We start from the raw sequence: 23634 nt of genomic DNA, 5'->3' as shown, positions 1-23634 counted from the left end.
AGGGGTTATACCCCAAAGACTCTGAGATACCTTGACACCAATGTGAACCTTGGTGATGATACAGCCTTTAGGCAGGAGGTGAAGTCCTGCCCCAGGCAGTGAAGCTGGCACTTGACCGAGAGGGAGAGGGGGTCCTCAACCACATGAAGTGTCTGAGCCCTAAGTGATGTTCACTCCGTGGATTCCAGAGGGTCTGGGGGAGCGCTGACATCATCAGGCTCAGTGGCACCTGACCATGGACTGAAGAAATGGGAAGCCAGGCCACCTACAGGTAGGATGTGCCAGAGGGCCCGGTTTCAGCTCTATCCTCTAGCAAGGAGGCCTTAACGACCACACTGAGCTTGTGGGGTGTGGCCTCCATGACTCAAGATGTGCTGGGCAGCTGGGTATTGGAAGCTCAGGCTCTGTGAGAGAGACTCTATTTCCAGTAAAGCCTAGGGCATGGCCAGCAATTCTTGCTCTGATCATATGTGAGGCAGGGCCTAGAGGGGCAGTTTCTTGCATCAGAAGCCCACAGATATCTGATGGACATCACAGGTGGTCCAGAGACCCAGGAAGCAGGAGAGGAAGCTGCTAATACCTCTTCACGGAAGCCATCTCCAAAGGCACTAAGGGGAGCCCCTGTTGATTTCAATCTAGGCAGATTCCAGGGCCAGTTGTTAGAAGGGCCCGACCCAAGGGGGGCTAATTTAAAGTAATAGCATACGAGTTCCCACTATGCCAAAGTGGGCCATGAACCTGACATGGTCTCCTTGAGGATGTGGGTTTAATCCCTGGACCTGCTCAGTGGGTTATGCATCTGGCATTGCTTCAAGGTGCAGAGTAGGCTGCAGATGCAGCTCGTCTATAGTGTCACTATGACTCTGCCAAGGGATGGAGGCAGCACAGGACACAGGCAACATCACCAACTTAGCTGTACTGTAGTGGCTCAGGAGGCAATCAGGGGGCCATTTTTCAGTCTTCTTGGGTTTGTGACATCCTGCCTTTGCCAGAACAGCATGAGGGGTGACTTCCAGGCCTGTGCTGGGGGTAGTTTCCTAAAGAGAGTCCACCTGCTTACCCCATGCAGCCAGTGATGGAAATCAGGATAGATGCAGTGACCAAAGTCCTAGCGTCACACCTGGGAAATGGAACTCAAGCACCCACGACTCAGGATGTTGGGTTGTCACTGGTCTCAGGCAGGATCCTCGGGGGACCTCCTGTTAGACACAAGGCACACTGATGTCACCTTGCTTTGGGACAAAGTGAATTGAGAGAAGCTTCTGCAGTTCCCAGGAGGTTCAGGGGATTCAGAATCAGTCATTGTCATGGCAGTGGCTTTGGTCACTGCTGTGGTGGGGGTTCCATCTCTGGCCCAGAAATTTCCATGTGCTATAGGTCTGGCCAAACAAAACAAAAGAAGACACAATAGGTTTTGCCTAAGTGGCAAGAATGAGCCATTCGGGTGGGACAGATGGCAACAGCCATTGGAGACAAGAGATCATGAGCTAAAGCCCAAGCTGGCCAGCCAATGGCACTCACATCCCAGATAGTAACGCCTGCCTTGCAAACCCGTTAACTAGCAAAAGAGTAGGTAGTTACAGCTGCCCAGGTACCCTCACTTGAGGTTAGGGCATCCTGTTTGTGAAGCCAATTGCTTTCCTCATTCTCCTTCAGTCTATCCGAGAGAGGTTCCCACTTAGAGTTGTGGGGTTGGCTGAACACAGGACCCTCGACACCAAAAGATGGGATGGACAGCAGCTTACAAGTCACATGGACTCGCAGCCCAGGGGAGGACACTACACAGCATGCAGGGCTATCAATGAGCTCTTGTTCCTTCATTGAATACTCAGCCAGCATTTGATAACTGATCTTGGCCCACCGTATGGGTGCTGGGTTTTTGTTGTTTCTTCATGTTCCCTGTGTGTGTAACCCTTGGTTCTTCAAGTTTGAGAACATCCATTCCCTGCTTCTGAGAGATAGTGAAATAGAGAATACAAACAGAATTTTATTTAGAGATTGCTTATAGTAAGTCTAGCATAAAGTCTATGCGATGAACATCTTGCAAATGCGTAATCGTGAAATAGATACAAATGAACTCACATCACCTTGAGAAATTATGGACGTGTCTATGGACTTCTTCCCCATTCTTTTTCACTCCAGTGTGCTACTTTCTCCACTCCCTAAAGGGCACACATAGCCTAATATCTGATTTACCCCTAGGTCCTACACTAGTCTGTAATATTATTTGACCATCTATACGTGTTTTTCTAAATAACATTACTTCTGCTTTGATTGAACTTTACAAAAATGTTATCTTTTTTTTTTTCACTGAGCATTATGATTTGCAATTCAACTATGGATGCTTTGAAGTGGTAGCTCTAGTTCACTCGTTTTCACTGCTGCACAGTTTTCATGGTATCCCTTTTCCACACGTTCCTTTCTTCACAACATTTCTGAGGTGACTTTGCGTGCAAAGCTCTTCCCCCAGTTCCTGCCACAGAGTCAGCACTCAGTAAACATATACTCAACGGCAGAATGAGCCAGCTCCTACTGACTCTATCACTGCACTTGTTTTTGCAGATGGCTTCTCTGCCCTTTGCCCGACGCTGAGGATTTGCCAGCTCTTCCGCCCTGAGTTAATTACACTTCTAAAAGCTCATAACCTGCCCTGAGTAACCCGGTGGCGTCCCAAAGCGCTAGGACTTCGATTCCCAGAAGGGCTTGCGGTGCTCCCTTGCGGCCATTTCAGGTCCCGCCCCTTCGCCGCCTGACCTTCCGGGTTGTGTGGGCGGGGCCAAAGGAGTTGTCCAATGGGCGCCTCCCTGGGCTGAGGGGGCGGGGAAATTGTCCAAGGAGCCTGTCGGACGAAGACGCCGAGACGCTGGAAGGTTGCTGGCGCAGCTGCGGAGGGCGGCGTCACTGAGCCGCGCCGGCGGAGCCGGTTGCAGACCCGCTCCTCTCGCCTGCTTTCTCCGGGGCTCGCTTCTTCACCCAGGGTCCGTCGAGCCTTTTCCATGTCCCGGGTAGACGCAGTCCTCCGCACCCTCCACGCCCATGGCCACTAGCCTGAGGAGGCCGTCTTTCACCGGCTGTTCTTCCTCCCCTCCGGACGCGGACGACGAGGGCGTGCGCGGCACTTGCGAAGATGCTTCTCTGTGCAAGCGGTACCTGCGCGGCGCGGGGTTAGGGGCCGGCTTCCCCTGGGTGGTGGGGCCTAGGTGGGAGGCGGGCCTGTGTCTCGGGAGTGGGCTTTTACCCAAAAGGTCCGCGTTCCCTTGTGGGCCATCTGTGAGCCCCTGCTCAGAGCGGGGACTCACTTACTTCACTAATAATACGTAACGTGTGGTGTGTGCCTGGCACAGCACAAGCCTGGGGATGCCTTGACTGGGATAAGGCAGTGAACAAGGTAGACGCGGACTGGGCCTGGACACACACTTGAAGCAAGTCATAACTGCGGCCTTGATGGGTTCGGAGGAGAAATGCAGGTTCTTGCTCTTGTATAAATTTCCACTGGGACTTGTCATGATCCCTGTCGTGTCCCCGAAACTCAGGTTAGTTAAGGGGGGAATGGCCTGTCCAGGGCCACATATTTGCATGCGGAGCCTGTATTCTCCAGAGCTCTGGGTTTTGCTAAGGGAGGCTAGAATTAGGAGTGCAGTGGAGGCTATGTGTGTGTGTGGGGGGGGGGGGGTGTGCGCGTGGTGACCACAGGTGTGTGTCATGGACCTGAAGGCGTGAAAAAGAAAGCATGACGCTTGAGTGTCCTCCACTCATCCAGTCATTCAACAGCAATTCAGAGTTTAATTTGTTCCAGGCCCTTCCTTTTGGCGAGTTGGTGGTGTTTTGTGATGGAGAACTGGTAATGAGCAAGTTTGAGGTGGTGTCTGAACTCACTCCAGTTGGAAAGGACAGGAAGCAAACAATTACCGGGGTAGCAACATAGTTACAGTTTTGTGCTGAGTGCTGAGAAAAACAACGTGCTCTTGGAGTTTGTAATTGAGTGGATGATGTTTGAGTTGAGAAGACCTAAAGCAAGAAAGGAAGGAAGGAAGAGAGCAAAGAAAGGAGGGCGAAAGGAAACAGGGATGTAGGAGGGTGTTGTGGCAGAGGCAGGAGGGAGTGTGGACTGTTAGAGCAACTGAATGTCCTTCGTGGAAGCTGGGGCCCCCTAGGGACTGCCGTTTGTGTTGGCAATATTGGTTTATGTAATATTTGTTGGTAGAGTTCCCCAGGGGTGCAGTGGGTTAAGAATATGGCCTTGTCACTGCTGTGGTTCAGGTCACTGCTGTGACAGGGGTTCAGTCCCTGGCCTGGGAACCCCCACATGCTGCCGGCTCAGCGAAAAAAGAGAAAAAAAAAATTGTGGGTAACATTTTTGGCTACGTTGCTTACTTTAAAACAGGGCAAGTTTGGTATGAAATAGTTCAGACTCAGCAGTGCAGAGAAATAGCGTAATGCGGGCCTGCCTTTCCTTGACCCTCTGTTGGATAGTTGTCATAATTTGAGCTCTTCTCTGCCTCAGTTTGCAAGGCCCGCGTGTCCTGAGACCGCTTCACATTGTGGGGAAGGTAGGGTTTGGCACTGCGGGGAATCTCGTTCCCAGGCCTGAGTGCCCATCGGCATAGCCTGTGGGACTTTGAAAAGCAAGGCAGAGGTGCTCAGGGCCTACTCTGGATCCTGAAGATGCCGAATCAGAATCTTCTGACATAGGTTCTGGGGCCATAAAACCCGGACCTGTTTGCCCCCTGGATGCATTGCATCCAAGCTTTGTTTGCCCCGGGTTTTCTCTTATGTGAACAAACCAGGCAAAGAGATGGTGAGAGTCCTCAGGTGAATGACTGTGGACATTGTCCAGGACCAGTGACGTTCAAGTTCTGTGGTTCTTCTGCATCTTCAGGGGAACATGTTACGGCTTGTCACAGAGTCATCTTGTTGACTAGGGACTCATTATTGCAGAATGGTAGGCCCTTTATTCTCTTTCTGCCTCTGTTTCCTCGTCTGTAAAATGGCTCTAAGAGGAGTTCCGTGGTGGTCCAGCTGTTAAGGACGTGGCTTGGGTTTGATCCCCAGCCCGGGAATTTCTGCACGCCACAGGTGTGGACAAAATAAAATGAAATAAAATAAAATAAGCTGGGGATAATAATGGTAACGTGCCCTTTGCATGTGAGAATCCAGTGAGATAATCCATGCAAAGGTTAGCAGAGGATCTGGCCCTAAGTGAAGCCTTCGATAAATGCTTATTGCTAGTTTTTTAAAAATAATTAATCAGTGAGTTATTTTTGGTCACCCTGTGGCCCATGGAGTTCCTAAGCCTGGGATCAGATCAGATGGTTGTGACCACCGCTTTGGCAACGCCAGTTCCATTAACAGTCTGTGTGGGGTTGGGGATTAAACCTGCCTCCTGGAACTGTGGGGGTGTCCCTGACCCCATTGCGCCACAGCGGGAACTCCTCTTATTGCTAGTTTTGATTTCCCTGCAGCCTGAATATTATTTGTTTGAAGTTACTGATGTAGCTGCGAGTCAGGTGGTTCCTGCCCCCCTGAGTTACAGCTGTCTAAGGTCCCTACAAATCATGTTTCAGGAGTTCCTGTCGTGGCGCAGTGGTTAACGAATCCGACTAGGAACTATGAGGTTGCGGGTTCGTTCCCTGGCCTTGCCCAGTGGGTTAACGATCCGGCGTTGCCGTGAGCTGTGGTGTAGGTGCAGACGCGGCTCGGATCCGCGTTGCTGTGGCTCTGGCGTAGGCCGGTGGCTACAGCTCCGATTCAACCCCTAGCCTGGAACCTCCATATGCCGCGGGAGCGGCCCAAGAAATAGCAACAACAACAACAAAAGACAAAAGACAAAAAGACAAAAAAAAAACAAAAAACAAATCATGTTTCAAAAGCCAGTTAGCTCCTGAGTTAGGTCTGTAATTTTTTTTTTTTTTTTTTTTTTTTTTTTTTTTTTTTTTGGTGTTTTGTCTTTGTTGTTGTTGTTGCTATTCTTGGCCGCCCCGCAGCATATGGAGGTTCCAGGCTAGGGTCCAATCGGAGCTGTATCCACCAGCCTACGCCAGAGCCACAGCAACTCGGTATCCAAGCCGCGTCTGCAACCTACACCACAGCTCACAGCAACGCCGGATCGTAACCCACTGAGCAAGGCAGGACCGAACCCGCAACCTCATGGTTCCTAGTCGGATCGTTAACCACTGCGCCACGACGGGAACTCCAGGTCTGTAATTTCTGCTTGAATTTGCTGCATCCTTTGGTAGGGAGTCCTCCTGTGCAAGATAAATACCGTTATCTGTCTCAGAGGGTAGCTGTGAGATTAAATGTGGAGCCCTTCCCACAGTGCTTGGCACATAGTAGGTGTTCAGAATGAGTCATTGGTATCATCCCCACCCCTTTTCTCCTCCTCCTCCTCCTCCTCATCTCCATCATCCCTCCTACAATCCAGAAGTTAGAACTCTTCTGATTGGATGTACTGCTTTTGTGTGTGACAATACTGGCAGGTGGGTGATAATGTTTTCCTTAAAGTATAGTTGATTTACGATGTGCCCATTTCTACCATCCAGTCCAGTGACCCAGTCCTGCATATGTTTGTTGCCTTTCTCGTCCTATCTTCCATCATGGTCTGTGCCAAGAGCCTGGACAGAGTTCCCTGTGTTACACGGCAGGACCACATTGCTGATCTATTTTAAGTGTAGGAGTGTGCATGTACTACCTCCAAACTCCCAGTCCATCCCACTCCCTCCCGCCTTCCCTTGGCAACCACAAAGTGTCTGTTTTATAGGTGGGTTCATTTGTGCCATATAGTAGATTCTACCTAGAAGTGCTGTCTGTGGTATTTGTCTTTCTCTTTCTGATTTCACTTGGTATGGTAATTCCTGGTTGCATCCATGTTGCCTGCAGGTGGCATTATTTTGTTCGTTCCTATGGCTACGTAGTATTCTATTGTGTATTTATGTGCCATGTCTTTTTGATGCATTCATCTGTCAGTGGACCTCTGGGTGGTTTCCCTGTGTTGGCTGGTGGGAATGGGGCTGCAGTGAGCATAGGGGTGCATGGATCTTTTTGAATGCAGGTTTTGTGAGTAGAATTGCTGGAGCATATGGTAGTTCTGAATGTAGTTTTCTGAGGCCCCGCCGTACTGCTTGCCCCAGTTTACATTCCCACCAACAGGGTAGAGGCTTCTCTTTTCTCCACACATTCCCCAGCATTCGTTATTTGGAGACTTATTCATGATGGCCATTCTTTTTTTAAAACGTTTTCTTGTTGTAGTTGATTTACAACGTTGGGTCAATGTCTGCTGTACAGCAAAATGACCCAGTCGGCGATGGCCGTTGTGACTGGTGTGAGGTGGAAGAGGATTTGTTTTTCTAAATCAGGAGTGAGACCGAGTATTTTTTGTCTGGTCACACACATTGTTGTTGTTTTTTTTCTCTTTTGGTTGGGGGCACACTCATGGCATGCTCCAGTGGCTGGTGCAGGGCTGGAACGGGAGCCACAGCAGTGGCCGTGCTGAATCCTTAACCTGCTGTGGCACCAGGGAACTCCACTGTCTGAAAACTTCTGATTAGAAAGTTGCTCCGTTGTGAATGGATTCAAGCTTGCTTTGCAGGTTAAAAACAGATTTGTTGCAGGGATGTCAGAATTGTTTTAGTCTGTGCTTCCTGGAGCACCGTGTGAGCAGCTGCGCTCCAAAGGAAGGGATAGTAGCAAGAGGTGTGTGTGTCTGAGTGTGCCCCTTTTCATCAGGAGAGCAGGAGCTTTCTGGGGAGCCCTGCCCTGAAGACTTCTGTGAACTAAGTGCTCTTTAGCCAGAGTTCGGACACACGGCCCCACTCCTGAGTGGAGCACAGTGTGGGGAGGTAAGACTTCCTCCTAGTGCAGATGGATGCCTCAGGCAAAATGGGGGTCCTCCTAGGAAGAAGAGGGACTGGGAGCTGGGAAGGGCCCTGGGAGGATTAGCTACAGTCCTCATCTTTTTTTCCCCCATCTAGAATTTCCTCAGGTTTTTTTTTTTTTTTTTTTTAGGTCATACTGTGGCATGTGGAAGTTCTGAGGCTGGGAGTGGAATCAGCTGCAGCACCTGAGGCCTTTGCCACCCCCATAGCGATACTGGATCCTAGCCACATCTGCCTCCTAGGCCAAGGCTTGTGGCAAGGCCAGATCCTTAACTCACTGAGCAATGTCAGGGATCAAACAGGCACCCTCACAGAGACAAGGTCAAGCTCTCTTTCCTTTTCCTTTTTTTCGTTTTAGGTCTTCTGAGGGTCACACTTGTGGCATGTGGAACTTCCCAGGTTAGGGGTGGAATGGGAGCTGTAGCTGCCAGCCTGTGCCACAGCCAAAGCCAAGCCAGATCTGAGTTGTGTCTGTGACCCACACTGCAGCTCACGGCAAGGCCGCATCCTTCACCTGCTGAGCGAGGCCAGGGATTGAACCCCTGTCCTCATGGGTCCTAGTCGGGTTTGTTACCACTGAGCCACAACAGGAACTCCCCGATGTCGAGTTCTTAACAGGCTGAGCCAAAACGGGAACTTCCCGCTCAGGTATTCTTAAGACAGAAGAGAGAGGGAGAGGTGGCAGGTGTGAGGGAGAGAGGGGGAGATCATTTATACAGAACATGAAGGTTCGGTTTGATGAGTGTTGACAGTGGAATGTTTTTGTGTATCACTGCCCAAAACAGGACATAAAATATTTCTAAAACCCAGAAAGTTCCGTTTTTAGCTCTAGTTAGTCTCCTTACCCTTACTTAGCAAATATTTTCTGATTCTGGCTACCCTGAATAGATTTGCCCATTCTCGAGTATAAGATAAATGGAATCATGCAGCATGCGTTCTTTTTGTGTCTCTTTCACTCAACATGTTCTTGGGGATTCATCCCTGTTTCACACGTTGTCAAAGATAAAACACCCGTTGTCGGAGATGAACAAAGCTGGATACGCGTTAAAGTTGTGAGGTTAGATTTTAATCAGTAATAACGATTGCAATGCAGAAAAGAATCCAGCATGAACTCAACTCAACTCCAGTTTGTAGAGAGGGTGTTTTAAAGGGAGAGTGAGGGAGGAAGGAGGGGGAAGCAGGGATTCTTTGGAGTCAGAGCAAAAGCACAGAACGTGGGGAAGAGGGGGTTGGTTCACGTGAAAGCATCTGGCTTTGCTAACTGGGGGACAGGGTGTCACCTGGAGCAAAGAGTAAGTTCTTTTGGCAGCCTGGAGTTTTCTCAGGCAAGCAAGCAAGCCCTCTAAGGGGAACGGGAGTCATCCTGGTGATGTGGCCTTGAGCGGTTTTCAACTGCGTTCGTGTTTGCTCAGGCCTTTATATTCTAAGCCCGGGCAGAGGCCTAGTGGAGGAGCAGCTCAGAGGAGGCAGGTGACAGGTTGGTCCAGGAGAGAATTGGGGTCCGTGTCAAATCATGTGCTTCTTTTTGTGTTGTTGTGTGAACATGGCACGATTTGTTCTGTTCACCTGGCGGTGCAGCTTTGAGTTGGATCTAGTGTTTGGCCATTGTGAACAGGCTGCAGGGAACATTGTTGTAGCAGTCTGAAATGTCTCTTGGATAGATATGTAGGAGTGGAATTGCTTAGTCATAGGGTGGGTATGTATTTAACTGCCAGACGAGTTTCCAAAGTGGTCTATCAGTTTACACTTCCCACTGGCAATATATCCAAACTTCAGTGGCTCCATATCCTTGTTAAACATTCATTGTTGTCAGTGGATGTAAACTACATCTCATTTGGGTCTTAAATGACCTTTCCCTGGTGACAAATGCATACTTCTCAGGTGCGTATTGGCCATTTCTGCATCTTCTTTTGCGAATGGACTGTTGGAGTCCTTTGCCCATTGTTGCTACTGGTGATCCCATTGGTTTCACCTTATTAGAGGTCATGATACATTCTGGCTGGGACTCCTTTGTCAGACACCTGTGTTGTGAATAGATGTGTATGCACAGGAAAATGAGAACTTGAAATATCATTTACAGTATAGCATTACAGAAGACTAGCTGTTTAAGTCCCAGTCAAAACTCTAGCTGTCTTTTCTTTTTCTGTAAGAAATTAGCAAATCGAATCTAAATGTGTGTGGAAATGCAGAGAATCTGGACTAGCCAAATCAAATACCTTCAAGAGAAGAGGGAATGTGGGGAACTTACACTGCTTATAGTAATTGTAAAGGTCCAGTTAAGCTACCGGGATTTTAGGATACGAATGAGTCCCAGCTCCTTGTTTGAAAAGCGCGGTTTCAGACCAGGGAGCAGGTGTGCTCTGTTCTCCTTGGACAGCCTGGGCTTGTAGTGAATTGTGTGCTTTAGTGAGTCCTTTGTGTGTGGCTGTGTCAAGTTGCTGCCTTGAGCAGCTGCACATGCCTGCTTCCTCCTGGGTGTGTATGGATGTGCAAACATGGATGGGAGAGGCTGGAGTGGGGAGGGGTTGTTGTGTTTGTACCAAATTGAGCACCTCTTGCAGTCCAGGCAGCAGGAAGCCTTGTTGCTGGATGTGAAGAAAAGGAAGGATGTGATATGTGCATGGAGGAGCTGACAACCTAATGGGTGACATCCAGCATATGCCCCCCTCCTGCCCCACATCTTAAGTTTGGACTTACTTAGCAAGCAACGTGGAAGTGGTTGTGTTATTAGGATATCACTTAGGATGCTTTAAGCTGCAAGTAGCAGAAGCCCAGCTCGATTTGGCTTAAGTTGTAAAGACCTGTTTGTCTCACCGTCAACGTGCTCGTATTCCTAGGGACGTAGAGAAGGCTCCAGGCCATGGGGCATGACGAAGCCTTAGGGATCCAGGTTCCTTCTATGACTTGTCATTTGTCCTCAGGCTGGTTCCACTCATGGTGGCAGGAGACTTTCAGGGGTCCGCTGGGCCTCAGCTCCCCAGGTTGGAACAGTCTCGCTTTAAATCCTGGTGTAGGGTAGATGAGGATAGAAAGAGTTTGGGCTTCCTTCGCATTTCCCAAGTTGTAGCTGCTTTGCGTAAGTGTTCCTGGTTTCCCTCCTTTGACCTGCTTAAGGAACAGGAAATGACAGGTGTGTACGAATCCGGAGAAATTCCTTGGGAGTTACTAGTGATGTTGGCCCACTCTTTTGGGATCTCCCTTCCCCTGGAAACCGCACTCTTGGTGGATGAAATGGCTCTGATCAGCTCTGGCCAGTGCGTTTGCTGAGTGAATACATGGTTGCAGGTCTTCTGAATGGTGTAGGACGTGGGGTTACTTGATGTTCAGGGTCCTGGGAATGGAATGTGTGATCTGAGGGAAGAAACGAGCATGGTGGGCAGTGTGTGAGGGGCAGCGTCTGGGAGTGGAAAGGTGGATGGAGAAGCCTGTTTATGCTGGTGCTGGGGCCCTAGGTGGGACTTGGCCTTTGAGGTCAATACATTGTTTCTTGTGGCTCCTTTACTTGGGTCCTGGGAACTTGGCCGTGGAACCTGGCCTGACCTTCTCTCCTCACCTGCTTCTTTTTCCATTGTTTCCAGATTTGCGGTGAGCATTGGCTACTGGCAGGACCCTTACATCCCGCATTTGGTGAGACTGTCTAAAGAGAGGAAGGCCCCCGAAATTAACAGAGGCAAGTGACCCTCTCCCTCCCCAGCATCTGCTCGTCAGCTGAGAGGTCTGAGGTTTTAGGGATTAGGGTTTTTATTGTTGTTGTTGTTTAATTGACTGCACCCTCAGCATGTCCGCTAGGCATCAAACCTTTACCACAGCAGTGACCTGAGCCACAGCAGTGATAATGCCAGATCCTTAACCTGTTGAGCCACCAGGGAGCTCCTAGGGATTCGTTCTGGAAAAGAGGGTGCTTTTGTGCACACTTTGCAACTTCCTCACCAGCATGGTGTCTTAGGAAATTGTATTTTTTGGCCATACCATCAGCACATGGAAGTTCTTGGGTCAGGTATTGAACCTGTACCACAGCAATGACAGCAATGGATCCATAAATGTTAGGCCGCCCGGGAACTCCTTTCTTAGGAAACGTAAAATTTGTTCATCTGATACATGATAAATGTACACTCTTTTTATTTTCTATTCCTCTTGGGGTGTGGTTGAAAATGAGTTTTATATGCTTAGAAGGCATTGATCTGTCTTTTACTCTGAACTGTCCACATAAGGGATTATTGTTGTTGTTGTTGCCACCTTGTTAAAATGTTCATAGCACTCTCAGGTTCTGCAAGTAATAGCTTTCTTTTTCCTTTTCTAGGGCCACACCTGGCATATGGGTGTTCCTGGCTAGGGGTCAAATCAGAGCTGCAGCTGCCAGTCTACACCACAGCCATAGCAGTGCCAGATCCGAGCCTTGTCTGCAGTGTACCCCGCAGCTCTCAGCAGTGCCAGATCCTTAGCCCACTGAGTGAGGCCAGGAATCCAGTCCGCATCCTCATGGATCCTAGTCAGGTTCTTAACCTGCTGAGCCACAACAGGAAGTCCTCGGCATGTAATTTCCATCAGTGAAATGGAAGGATTTGAGACCGGAGTGTGATTTCGTTTCAGCCGGGTTGAGAAACTGACCCAGGACTGTAGTTCCTGGGTGTGCAGGGTCGCTTGGCCCTCATGATGGGTCCTGTAGGTCAGTGGTGTACGGAATGCAGAGAAACTTCTAAATGGTGACTCCTGAGAAGAAGGATGTGGTATTTACTTTGAGGTTCGGGTGAATCCCGGCATCAGTTAGGTTGGGCAAGGCCTGGCTACGAGGCCTGCATCCTCCCGCCTGGGCTCTAGAGGCAGATTCGCTCATGAGTGGTCCAGAGGCAGGGACCCTCCATGGCCAGTGGCTGGCTGAGTGCCCCCTTCCTTCTTCCTCTCCTGGGTTTGCATCTGGAGATTGGGGCCCTGCAGCCCAGCAGGAGAGGGCTTCCCAAACATCTTCCCTGAGGACGTATTCCTGTCCCCAGAGGGAATCCATTGTGGATGAGGTTCTGTAAAATACAGTGAGAGATGCTTTGCAGGGTTCCCGTTGTGGCTCAGTGGATTAAGGACCTGCTGTAGACTCTAGGAGGATGTGGGTTCAGTCCCTGGCCTCAGTCAGTGGGTTATGGCTCGGGTATTGGCCAAAGCTGGAGTGTAGGTCCCACATGTGTCAGGGTTGCAGTGTGGCGGTGGCTGTGGGATAGGTTGGCAGCTTCATCTCTGATCTGATCCCTAGCCTGGGAACTTCGAGATGCAGCTGCAGAAAGAAAAAAGAAGAAACAAAGACTTGCTAGCAAAATGTCGTGAAAAGACATGCGGAATAGAAGCCTCACTTATTAGTAGCTTCAGCAGATGTAAAATCCCTCTGTCAAGTGCAGTACAAGTTTCCAAATGCTGCTGTCAAGTTTTATTCTTGAAGTGGTGACAGTTGAGCAGCAGGCCTTCCGAACAGACAGAAGTCCGTCTTCCTGTCCCCCTTTGGTGTTTCCCAGCTCCTCTGTCCCAGCTGCCCCTGCCCCAGAGCTGAACAAGGCCAGTCATTAGGCCGCCACTGGCTTGTGTCCCCCCTCCCGCCTGTGATGCCGGGTTATCCACACAGAGGCGCTAAGCCAGACAGGGCGGGAGCGAGGGGACCGCGATAAGAAGTGTGGCTTTCTGTGCTCTGACATCCATCTGCCCAATTTCCTGACCCCAAAACATTATCTTCCATGTGCTCTCACAAGTTTGATTTTTATCACAGGACTGAGTCCCTTTCACTAGAGCCAGAAAAAGCACATTTCCAAAAGGACCGTTTAGATCAGATGTTTTGACAGAAAACATTTTTCCTAAGTGACAATATAGGCCATCTTATTTTTCTTAAGCTGGTTAATTGCACCCTTAAGGAGCTCATACTTCTTTTGGTTCCAGTAGTTTTTTTTGTTCTTTGTTGTTGTTGTTGTTTTGCCTTTTCTATGTCTGCACCCGCAGCACGTGGAAGTTCCCAGGCCAGGGGCCCAATCGGAGCCACAGCCGACGGCCTACGCCAGAGCCACAGCAGTGCCAGATCCGAGTTGCATCTGCGACCCACACCACAGCTCACGGGATCCTTGTCCCACTTAGCGAGGCCAGGTATTGAACCCACAACCTCATGGTTCCCAGTTGGATTCGCCAACCACTGCGCCACGATGGAACTCCTGTTTTTTTTTTTTTTTTTTTTTTTTTTTTTTTTTTTTTTTAGTGAGAAAGGAAGGAGATTTGAACATCATTTCTCCCAGAAAGTCTCCAGATAAATGCTGACCCTGAAGAAGGATAGAGTGTGTCTGGCTCTCCCAGCACAGTGGGCTCTGCAGGGATTACTTCCTGGGTCACCGAGTGATCGTTTGCTTCTCTGTCTGTCTCTAGGATATTTTGCTCGTGTCCACGGCGTCAGTCAGCTTATCAAGGCATTTCTACGGAAGACAGGGTGCAACTGTCAAATTCTAAACCTTGGGGCTGGGATGGATACCACCTTCTGGAGGTTAAAGGTACATGAAAATGTCCCCTCTTCTCTCTCCAGGGGATTAAACTTCATTTTGCGAAATTACCTGGTTAGGAAACTTGAAAAATATGTATATATATTGAAATGTATATACCAAAAGGATGCAGTGTCACCCTGTCTCCACCCTATTTGAGGTTCCCCACCCCCAACACCACCCATCAGCCCGGTACTGGATCCCAGCAGGGCCCTAGTGGAGACATGTGGGTTGGTTCTCACCTTTTGCTCTTGAGCCGCCCTGTTAAACGGGGTTATGATACACATCTTTGGGTACATTTCCCTCGGTGTCTGGGGCACTACATCAAGAGAAAAAATTCTGTGCCAGTGGAAGGAACTGCTGAGACCAGGAATGTGCGTTTGTCCTTTGGACAGTAATGTAAGGTCTTTGGTCATCCTAACAGTCTTCCCTAACATTTGGCGCCTTGCAGGGCTGGGTAGTGATTTCACGATGCAGAGCCCCTTTGGAGTCATTTGGCAGTTTGTTTCCTCCACTGCACCATTAGGGTTGAAGGGCAGGTGTAATGACACTCCCAGGAAAGCAACCCTGGGGCCAGTTAGTGGCAGAACCAGGATAAGGTTCTGGTGTTTGATTCCTGGGCTGGAATTGTATCACCAAACCTTTTCCCTGTAGATATGTCACTAATTGCATTTTCTTTCTTTCTCTCTCTTTCCTCCTTCCTTCCTTTGTGTGTGTGTGTCTGTGTGTCTGTGTGTGTGTGTACACACAGATTTTTCTTGGTTCTGTCAGGTCTGTGACGTAACAGTAACAGCCACATGCACTTCTCCAGATTTCTTGCAGACTTAGACCAAGAGAAACTGTAGAGTGGAGAGGCATGTGGGCGTGACCTGACCCACAGTATCTATTTTGTCCCTCAGGAGCTCACTGGATAGGAAGGTCTTTGGTCATCAGCGCTCCCAACCTTTTCCTTCCTTGAGAATCCGTAGCCTCGACGTGGCCCTAGTGTTTACAGTTTGCCTCTGCAGTCTTCCTTCTGGAGAAGATAACTAGCACGTAGGAAGTGCTTTTACACAGAGGACCTCATGAAGTAACCCAAGAGCTGTTGTGGTGCGGAGGGGGGGCAGCGGCCAGGCACTCAGACATGTGCGGGAGGTGGGGCTTTGAAGGTTTGTGACTTCCCCCAAATTAGACAGCCCGCGGTACTGGGACGTGAAGCAAACGCTGCCCTCTGCCCATCAAACTGCGGATTCCCTTCTTTTTCCTGTGCCCTCAGCCCTGGGGTTGTTGGGGGTGGGGTGGGGTGGGGTGGGGTTTTCTTTTCTGTGTCTCAGCTGTGTCTCTACGTCGTGCCCCTGGTGTGGTGGAAGCATCTGGAACAGAATGCGGTGTAAGAGTGTGTGCACTGCTGGTGTTAAGAGGGGCTGCTGGAGAGATCCTGCTTATGGCTGACACCCTATGGATGTGTTCATGTGGTTTGCTTTCCTACCCCCATCTTGGAGGTGGGTTAATAACTCTAAGCGTGAGACTTTAATTTCCGAGCAAGGTACATCGGGGCAAGGTGCCCCTTCCAAGAAAAAGGTTGTCAGAGACAAGGGGAATAGCTTAGGGCCTCAGAGTCCTTTGTGGAAGTTTTTTCTTTTGTTTGATAATTATTTTAATCTGAGATGTGTTTTTTTGTGTTGTTTTAGGACGCTATCCACAGCATATGGAAGTTCCAAGGCTAAGGTTTGAATCAGAGCTACAGCTGCCATTCTATACCACAGCCACAGCAGTGCGGGATCCAAGCCACTTCTGTGACCTCCACCATAGCTCATGGCAACTCCAGATCCTTAACCCACTGAGGGAGGCTAGGGATGGAACCTACGTCCTCATGGTTCCTGGTTGGGTTTGTTCACCAGTGAGCCACCAAGGGAAATCTTGAGGTTTGGCTTTTTTTTTTTAATTTAAAGTTTCTCCCCCGTCTCTCCCTTGCTGTCTCTTTTTTTAAATATTATGCTGGCTTGCTCTTTTATTTTTCTTTCTTTCTTTATTTTTGTCTTTTTGCCTTTTCTATGGCCGCTCCCGTGGCATATGGAGGTTCCCAGACTAGGGGTCTAATTGGAGCTGCAGCTGCCGGCCTACGCCAGAGCCATAGCAGTGCAGGATCCAAGCCAAGTCTGCGACCTACACCATAGCTCACGGCAATGCCGGATCCTTAACCAACGGAGCTAGGCCAGGGATCGAACCTGCAACCTCATGGTTCCTAGTCAGATTCGTCAACCACTGTGCCACGACAGGAACTCCTGGCTTGCTCTTTTAGAGGAGAGGCAGCACAGTCCAAATCCAGCCTTCCATGTATTTTTGTAAATCAAGTTTTATTGGAATGTGGCCACTCCCATTTACATACGCCTTATCTGTGGCTGCTTTAGCACTCGGACTGCAGGGCTGACTAGCTTCGACAGAGACCCCCCCAGCCTACACAGCTGAAATGCTTTCTAGTTCTTTCCAGAAGTTTGCTAAGCCCTGTCTTAGAGCTTTATATCTCTGTAAAAGGGCAGGGAAGTCCTGTCCGTTGGTCCAGTTGCCTCACACTTCTTCTCCCTGGGGTGGCCCCCCAGCTGCACCTGGAGAGGCTTAGCCAAGAGTCACAGGTTTTCAGGGACCATGGCCTTGAGAGCTTGTTCCATCAGATCCCAGGGGTCCAAGACTGGAGTTCCCATTGTGGCGCAGCGGAAATGAATCCAACTAGGAACCATGAGGTTGTGGATTTGATCCCTGGCCTCCTTCAGTGGGTTAAGGATCTGGCGTTGCTGTGGCTCTGGCACAGGCTGGCAGCAACAGCTCCGATTAGACCCCTAGCCTGGGAGCCTCCATATGCTGTGGGTGTGGCCCCATAAAAACAAAAAAACAAACAACAAAAAAAAATGTTGACCAGGAGCCCAAGACTGCCAGTCCAAGACCCCCATCTCCAGGCAGCAGCAAGAATGGGGCAAAGAATAAAGGGTGAGTGAAACCCTTTAAGGGGCCTCGGTTCTCGTGTCCCTTGAAGAACATTTCTGTGCAGCCATTTGTGCAGCCAAAGGATCCAGAGCCCAGGGGACGCAGTCTCTGTTTGGGGGCGTGTGAAGCGGGTGACCACCTTGGGTCTTTGTCTCAGGGCCACCCTTCCTGGTGGCTGTTCCTGGCCGCCCCCTGGTGGCTGTGCTCGGCCTTGGCTGCCTTCCCTGCCTCAGGTGCCCTGCCAGCTCCTCAGAGGGCAGAGTCAGAGGAGCCGGAGAGAATCACTGAATCCGGTGTTGAGGCATCCCTTGCCACAGCCTTTTTGCCCCTTTCTCAAGGCTGACAAAGAGGACGTCTGCGTCTGAGCAGCTCCAGGGGTGCCTTTTGGAGGCTTCCTTCTGCAGGGATCCCCCCCTCAGAGCTCTGATGAGGAGCAAGTGTGTGCGTGCCGGGCAGGCCCCTCAAACCGTCAGGCATCCTGTGCGGGATGTAGGACGCTGTGCTGTCCTTCTCGGGGTCCTTGGGGGTCTCCTGGAGTTTGAGACTCTTCTTAAGGCTCCATCCCTTGTGAGTGAAAGCTCTTGAAAGGTGTTACAGAATTTCTTCTCTTGGCCAGGTTGTGGAGCACGTGGTTCCTTGCTAAGTGTTAGAGGTGTGAGGAGTTGCTGCAGGCAGAAAGGGCTGGTGTTTCAGTTTCCACAGCTGGTGAGGGGGCTGAGGAGGAGAGGATAAGTTTGGGAATAGGCAGTGGGGCTGAGCAGTTTTTTGAAAATTGCAGTGTATATCATATGTAATTTTATTTTTATTTTTTCTACATAATTTTATATTTGAATAGAATTGATTTACAACGTTGTGTTAGTTTCAGATGTATAAGACAGTTATTTGTTTGTGCATATATATATATATATTTTTTTTTAAGATTTTTTTTCCCTTATAGCTTATTCCAAAATATTCAGTATAGTTCCCTGTGCTATAGAGGAGGTCCGTGTTGGTTATCTGTTTTACAGGTATTGGAGTGTATCTGTTTATCCCAAACTCCTGATTTGTCGCTCGCCATCCCTTTTCCCCCTTGGTAACCATAGGTGTTTCTGCTCTGTGGGTCTATTCCTGTCTTATATTTAAGGCCATTTGTATCTTTTGTGTTTTTAGCTTCCACAGAGAAGCCATAGCCTATGATGGGACGTATTGTGTTAGTTTCAGGTGTATTACACAGGGATCTGACATTTGCATACATTCAGGGCTGAGTGACTGATTGGACAGGGAGGAGACGGGAGAGTTCTGTCATGACCAGCAGGGTTCTAGATGTGGGTGTGGCCAACGACCAAGCTAGGAAAAGCAGAAGGGGAAGCAGTGCCATGTGTGTGTGTCTGTGTTATTGGGTGTGTGTTAGTGTCACACTTGTGTTAACTGAGGTCACAGTAGAAAATTACTGTGCGTCCCTAGCCAGGACCTGCGTCTACGTACCTGTGTCTGTAAATGGTAGAGGCACGCACATGATGCCCTCGTCTGCGTGTCCCTCTCCTATTTCCTCATTATACCTCACAACCCCATGAGGTGTTATCAGTTTCTCTCCTTTTCCAATGAGAAAACTCTGGCCCAGGGAGTTCGTGACTTTCCCAAGGCCTCCCAGCAAACAAGTGGTGGAGCTGGGATTTGAACCCTGTCTCCCCAGGCCCAGCGAGCCTGCTCTTTACCGCCTCTCTGTTCTCCACCATCCTGGAAAGAAATCCGTGCATCACAAAATAATACTTACCTCATTCCATGGGATGCTTTTGGATATGTGCCGTTTCTCTGTTATCCCCACCTGCTGGTCACAATGCCCCACATTGATGTCTTGACTCTAATAGGTCTCAAGCTGCCTTTTGGGAAATCCTGTGATGTCCTGCTTCCAAACCAGCTTTCAGCCCCTCCCTTCGTCCCTGCCAGTGGCCACTTGCCCGATTCAGGCTCCTCATCGCTTCTTACCTGGATGACTGCAATAACCTCCTTTTCCCCTCCATCCATTGTTTATGCTGAGACCAAAGTAATTTGGAAAGTACATTTCTAACCTTATCATTCCCCTGATTTAAAATCGTTAAGTCCCCCCATTGCTCTCAGGGGTCTAGTACTTGGTCCATGAAGATGATCGCTAGAGGTGTGAGTTTAAATAACTGTATAAGGATTTCTGTGTGTGTTTTTTTCAGGATGAAGATCTTCTACCAAGTAAATATTTTGAAATAGACTTTCCAATGATCGTCACGAGAAAGCTGCATAGCATCAAGTAAGTGTGGCTTTGGCCGGAAGCCAGAGCCCAGTGAAATCAGAACCAGCTCCTGGGAGTTCTCGTCATGATGCAGCGGATACAAATCCTACTAGGAACCATGAGGTTTCGGGTTTGATCCCTGGCCTCACTCAGTGGGTTAAGGATCTGTGAGCTGTGGAGTTGCAGACGTGGCTTGGATCTGGCGTTGCTGTGACTGTGGTGTAGGCCAGCAGCTGTAGCTCCAGTTGGACCCCTAGCCTGGGAATGCCTCGAGTGTGGCCTAAAAACCCAAAAAAAGAAAAAAGAATCAGCTCCTGGTAGGGTGAATGCAGGAGACCTGGTGTAGGCACTGCCTTCCTTTCCTGGCCTCCTCCCTCTCTCCCTGGCCCTGGACCCTCATTGCAGTGTGTCCTGCAGTCTTCAAAATGAAATAGACCCTCTCCTGGGACCTTTCTGTCCAAGAATGTAATTTCTCTATCATTGAAACAAATGACCTATCGTAGTTTAGTGATCTGAATTTTTATGTGTATTTGGCTTACGTCTTCACCTCCAGGGCACAGAAAGGTGGCTGGGTCAGACTAGATGTGTTGTAAATATTTTTGAATGAATCCGTGGGGGGCTGAGGTGAATCAGTGATCATATCTGAGATATTGGGGGGGGGTTGCATTCTGAGTCTAGTCTTCAAGGAATTTGCCAAGCTCTAAGTGGTGAGGTTGCTGCTCTTTGCCCAGAGCTTTCCTTTGCCGAGTCCCGTGGTACGTGCCTCATTTGCATTGTCTCACTCAGTCCTCAGAGCCCACTCGTGGAGTAAGTGCTGTCATTAGCCCCTTTTACAGTGAGAAAACTGAGGCTCAAAGAAGTACAGTGAATTTGCCTCCGGTCACCTGGCTAGAAAGGGGGTGGAGGAGAGAATTAAACACTGACCTTCAGACCAAGGTTAAGGTTTCCCAATGGTTTTTTTTTTTCTTTCTTTCTTTCTTTCTTTCTTTTTTTTTTTTTTTTTTATACAGCTACCCTTGCAGCACATGGAAGTTCCTGGGCTACAGGTCGAAAAGGAGCTGCAGCTAAGGCCTACACCACAGCCATAGCAATGTGGGATCCAAGCTGTATCTGCAAAGTGCACCTCAGCTTGCAGCAACAGCAACGTTGGATCCTCAACCTACTGAGCAAGGCCAGGACTAGAACCCACATCCTCACGGACACAGTGTCGGGTTCTTAACCTGCTGAGCCCCAATGGGGAGCTCTGGTTTCCCCAAAATTTAACCTATGGTCACTCCCCCCTTTTTTATATTAGTCATCTCAGTAAAATTCTAATTCTCATATTTCACAGAGTTTTTAATAAACATTAAGCTTCAGCTTGCTCTTTAGAGATGTCTGATTCTCACACACTGGAGATGATTTTCAAGCTTTGTTTTTTTTTTTTCCAGTTTGCCCTGTGACAGTAAGCTTTTTACCCTTTCCAAATATAAAATCGTATCATTTACCAGATATGCTTTGTGGATGCTAGATGGTAACTCTGATGCTCCGTGAACTACAGTGTGTGACTCAACTTGTCTGAACTCTGAGAGAAAGCAGAGCAAGTAGGCTCTGCATTTAAGGCCAGGGCTGGTTTTCTGGGGTGAATAATGCGTTGGCCTTTGTGTACAGTTGTTGGAATATTGAACTTGGCTGGCCAACTTCTGATTTTTTGCATATTCTTATTAGGGAACTTATCACAAAAGTGTTTCAAAACTTTAGGTGTCTAGTAAGAATCAGTTTATTTGTAAGACGTCTTAAAAGTTTTGTTTGAGAAGAGGGCAGGGCACTAGCGATGGCTTGAAAACCACTAGGACGTTTGGAAAATTCTTCCGGCCTGTCTGTAGCTATTTCTAATTAAGTATTTCATGATCTCCTTGGTAATCTGATATCAGATTCTCAGGGTAAAGCTTCGCTGACCTAACCCGAGATGTGTATCCCCTGGATTTTACTGCATGTGCCCAGGGTCAAATATAATTAAACAGAAGCCCCTGCAGAGTGGATGGTTCTTGGAACAGTAGTGATATCTACTTACCGTGTCTGAGGTGGGTGTTTGCATTTTTGCAGTAAGGGCGTTAACTTGACTCATCTTTCTTCTTTTTCTCATCTTCCCGTAGATTGAAACCTCTTCTTTCAAAACCCATTTTAGACTTACATTCAGAGGACACACTTCAAATGGGCAAGTATCCTTAACCTCAGTATACAACATGGGCTATGTAACAATTTTTGCTCTTTTTCCCCTCTTCTTTTTAAAGATGCTGTGTGTGTGCGTGCATGAATACACATGTTCTTCTGCTGATGCATTTTTCACATCCACTGCAGTTACTATGAAAGATTTTTAAACAGTTTTTGGTGTGATTCTTCTTAGGTGCCCATACACAATCCTAAATCTTTTTTTTTTTTCTTCTTCTTCTTTTTTGGCCACACTTGCAGCATATGGATCAAATACAAGCTGCAGCTGGGACCTATGCCACAGCTGCAGCAACACCAGATCCTTAATCCACTGTGGTGGATTGGGAATCAAGCTGATCCCTCCTCAGAGACAGGCTGGATCATTAACCCACTGCTCCACAGTGGGAACTCCAATCCTAAAACTTTTAAAATAGAATTTAAGTTGGGAGTTCCTATTGTGGCTCAGGGGTAAGGAACCTGACTAGTATCCATGAGGATATGGGATTGATCCCTAGCCTCACTCAGTGGGTTGCCATGAGCGGTGGTTTAGGTCGTACATGTGGCTGAGATCTGGTATTGCTGTGGTTGTGGTGTAGGCTGGCAGCTGCAGCTCTGATTCAACCCCTAGCCTGGGAACTTCCATGTGCTGTGGGTGTGGCCCTAAAAAAAAAAAAAAAAAAAAAGAATTTAAGTTAGTTGCCAAATTTCAAAAGTAGGGTTTTTTTTTAAGTCTTTTTTTTTTTTAATTAATGTATAGTTGATTTTCAGTGTTGTGCCAATTGCTGTATAGCAAAGTGACTGAGTCATACATGTGTATGTACATTCTTTTTTTTAACTGTAAATACAAGATTTATTTTTTATTCTTTTTTTTGTCCTTTTTTTAGGGCTGCACCCACGGCACATAGAGGTTCCCAGGCTAGGGGTTGAATTGGAGCTGTAGCTGCCAGTCTATGCCAGAGCCACAGCAATGCCAGATCCAAACCGTGTCTGCGACCTACACCACAGCTCACGGCAACATCGGATCCCTAACCCATTGAACAAGGCCAGGGATCAAACCTGCAACCTCATGATTCCTAGTCGGATTCGTTTCTGCTGCGCCACAATGGGAACTCCAAGATTTATTTTTTAAAATGTAAATGAGACTTTTATACCAAAAACTTCATTTGTTTATGCCGCTGCCTACACAAACATTTCTCTCTTTTTTTTTTTTCTAATGGCTGCCGATGCAGCATATGGAATTTCCTGGCCTGAGCCAAGTCTGACCTACACCACAGCTCATAGCAAAGCCAGATCCTTAACCCACTCAGTGAGGCCAGGGCTCCAACCCACATCCTCATGGATACTACTTGGGTTCATTTCCGCTGAGCCACAATGGGAACTCTTTGTTTTTTGTTCTTTGTTTTCTGGTTTTTTTTTTTTTTTTATTACTTTTCAGGGCTACACCTTCGGCATATGAAGGTTCCCAGGCTAGGGGTCGAATCGGAGCTGTAGCTGCCAGCCTACCCACAGCCACAGGAACTCAGGATCCAAACCAAATCTTCTACTTACACCACAGCTCGTGACAACATCAGATCTTTAACCCACTAAGTGAGGCCAGGGATCAAACCCACATCCTCATGGATCCTAGTCGGGCTTGTTAATCACTGAGCCATGAAGGGAACTCTCGGGAACTCATTTTTTAAAATTTTCTATTAAGATATAGTTGATTTATACTGTTCCTTCAATTTTAGCAAAGTCACTCAGTCATTCATATATATATATATACATACATATACACTTTTTTTTTTTTTTTTTTTTTTTTGGTCATTTTAGGGCCACATCCATGGCATATGAGGTTCCCAGGCTAAGGGTTGAATTGGAGCTGTAGCTGCCAGCC

At 48.4% G+C, this 23634-nt stretch overlaps 1 protein-coding gene across 3 annotated transcripts in view; it reads left to right on the top strand.

Moving 5' to 3' along the window:
* The window catches only part of LCMT1 (leucine carboxyl methyltransferase 1), a 45319-nt gene continuing 24504 nt past the window's right edge, over positions 2820-23634 (top strand). Inside the window, exons 1-5 of one of the 3 annotated variants that reach the window (XM_021086454.1) lie at positions 2821-3146; positions 11450-11541; positions 14259-14380; positions 19513-19589; positions 21704-21765. In XM_021086454.1, the coding sequence (XP_020942113.1) occupies positions 3037-3146; positions 11450-11541; positions 14259-14380; positions 19513-19589; positions 21704-21765 (463 nt within the window). In that variant the 5' untranslated portion in view covers positions 2821-3036. Of the gene's footprint in view, positions 3147-11449; positions 11542-14258; positions 14381-19512; positions 19590-21703; positions 21766-23634 lie in introns of all 3 variants that reach the window. The other 2 variants (XR_002342375.1, XM_021086455.1) reach the window with 2 other exon arrangements.

The sequence above is a fragment of the Sus scrofa genome, chromosome 3 (assembly GCF_000003025.6).
Source record: "Sus scrofa isolate TJ Tabasco breed Duroc chromosome 3, Sscrofa11.1, whole genome shotgun sequence".
Taxonomy (NCBI): Eukaryota; Metazoa; Chordata; class Mammalia; order Artiodactyla; family Suidae; genus Sus; species Sus scrofa.
The sequence above is the reverse complement of the archived record's forward strand: the minus strand, read 5'-3'. Positions and strand labels throughout refer to the sequence as shown.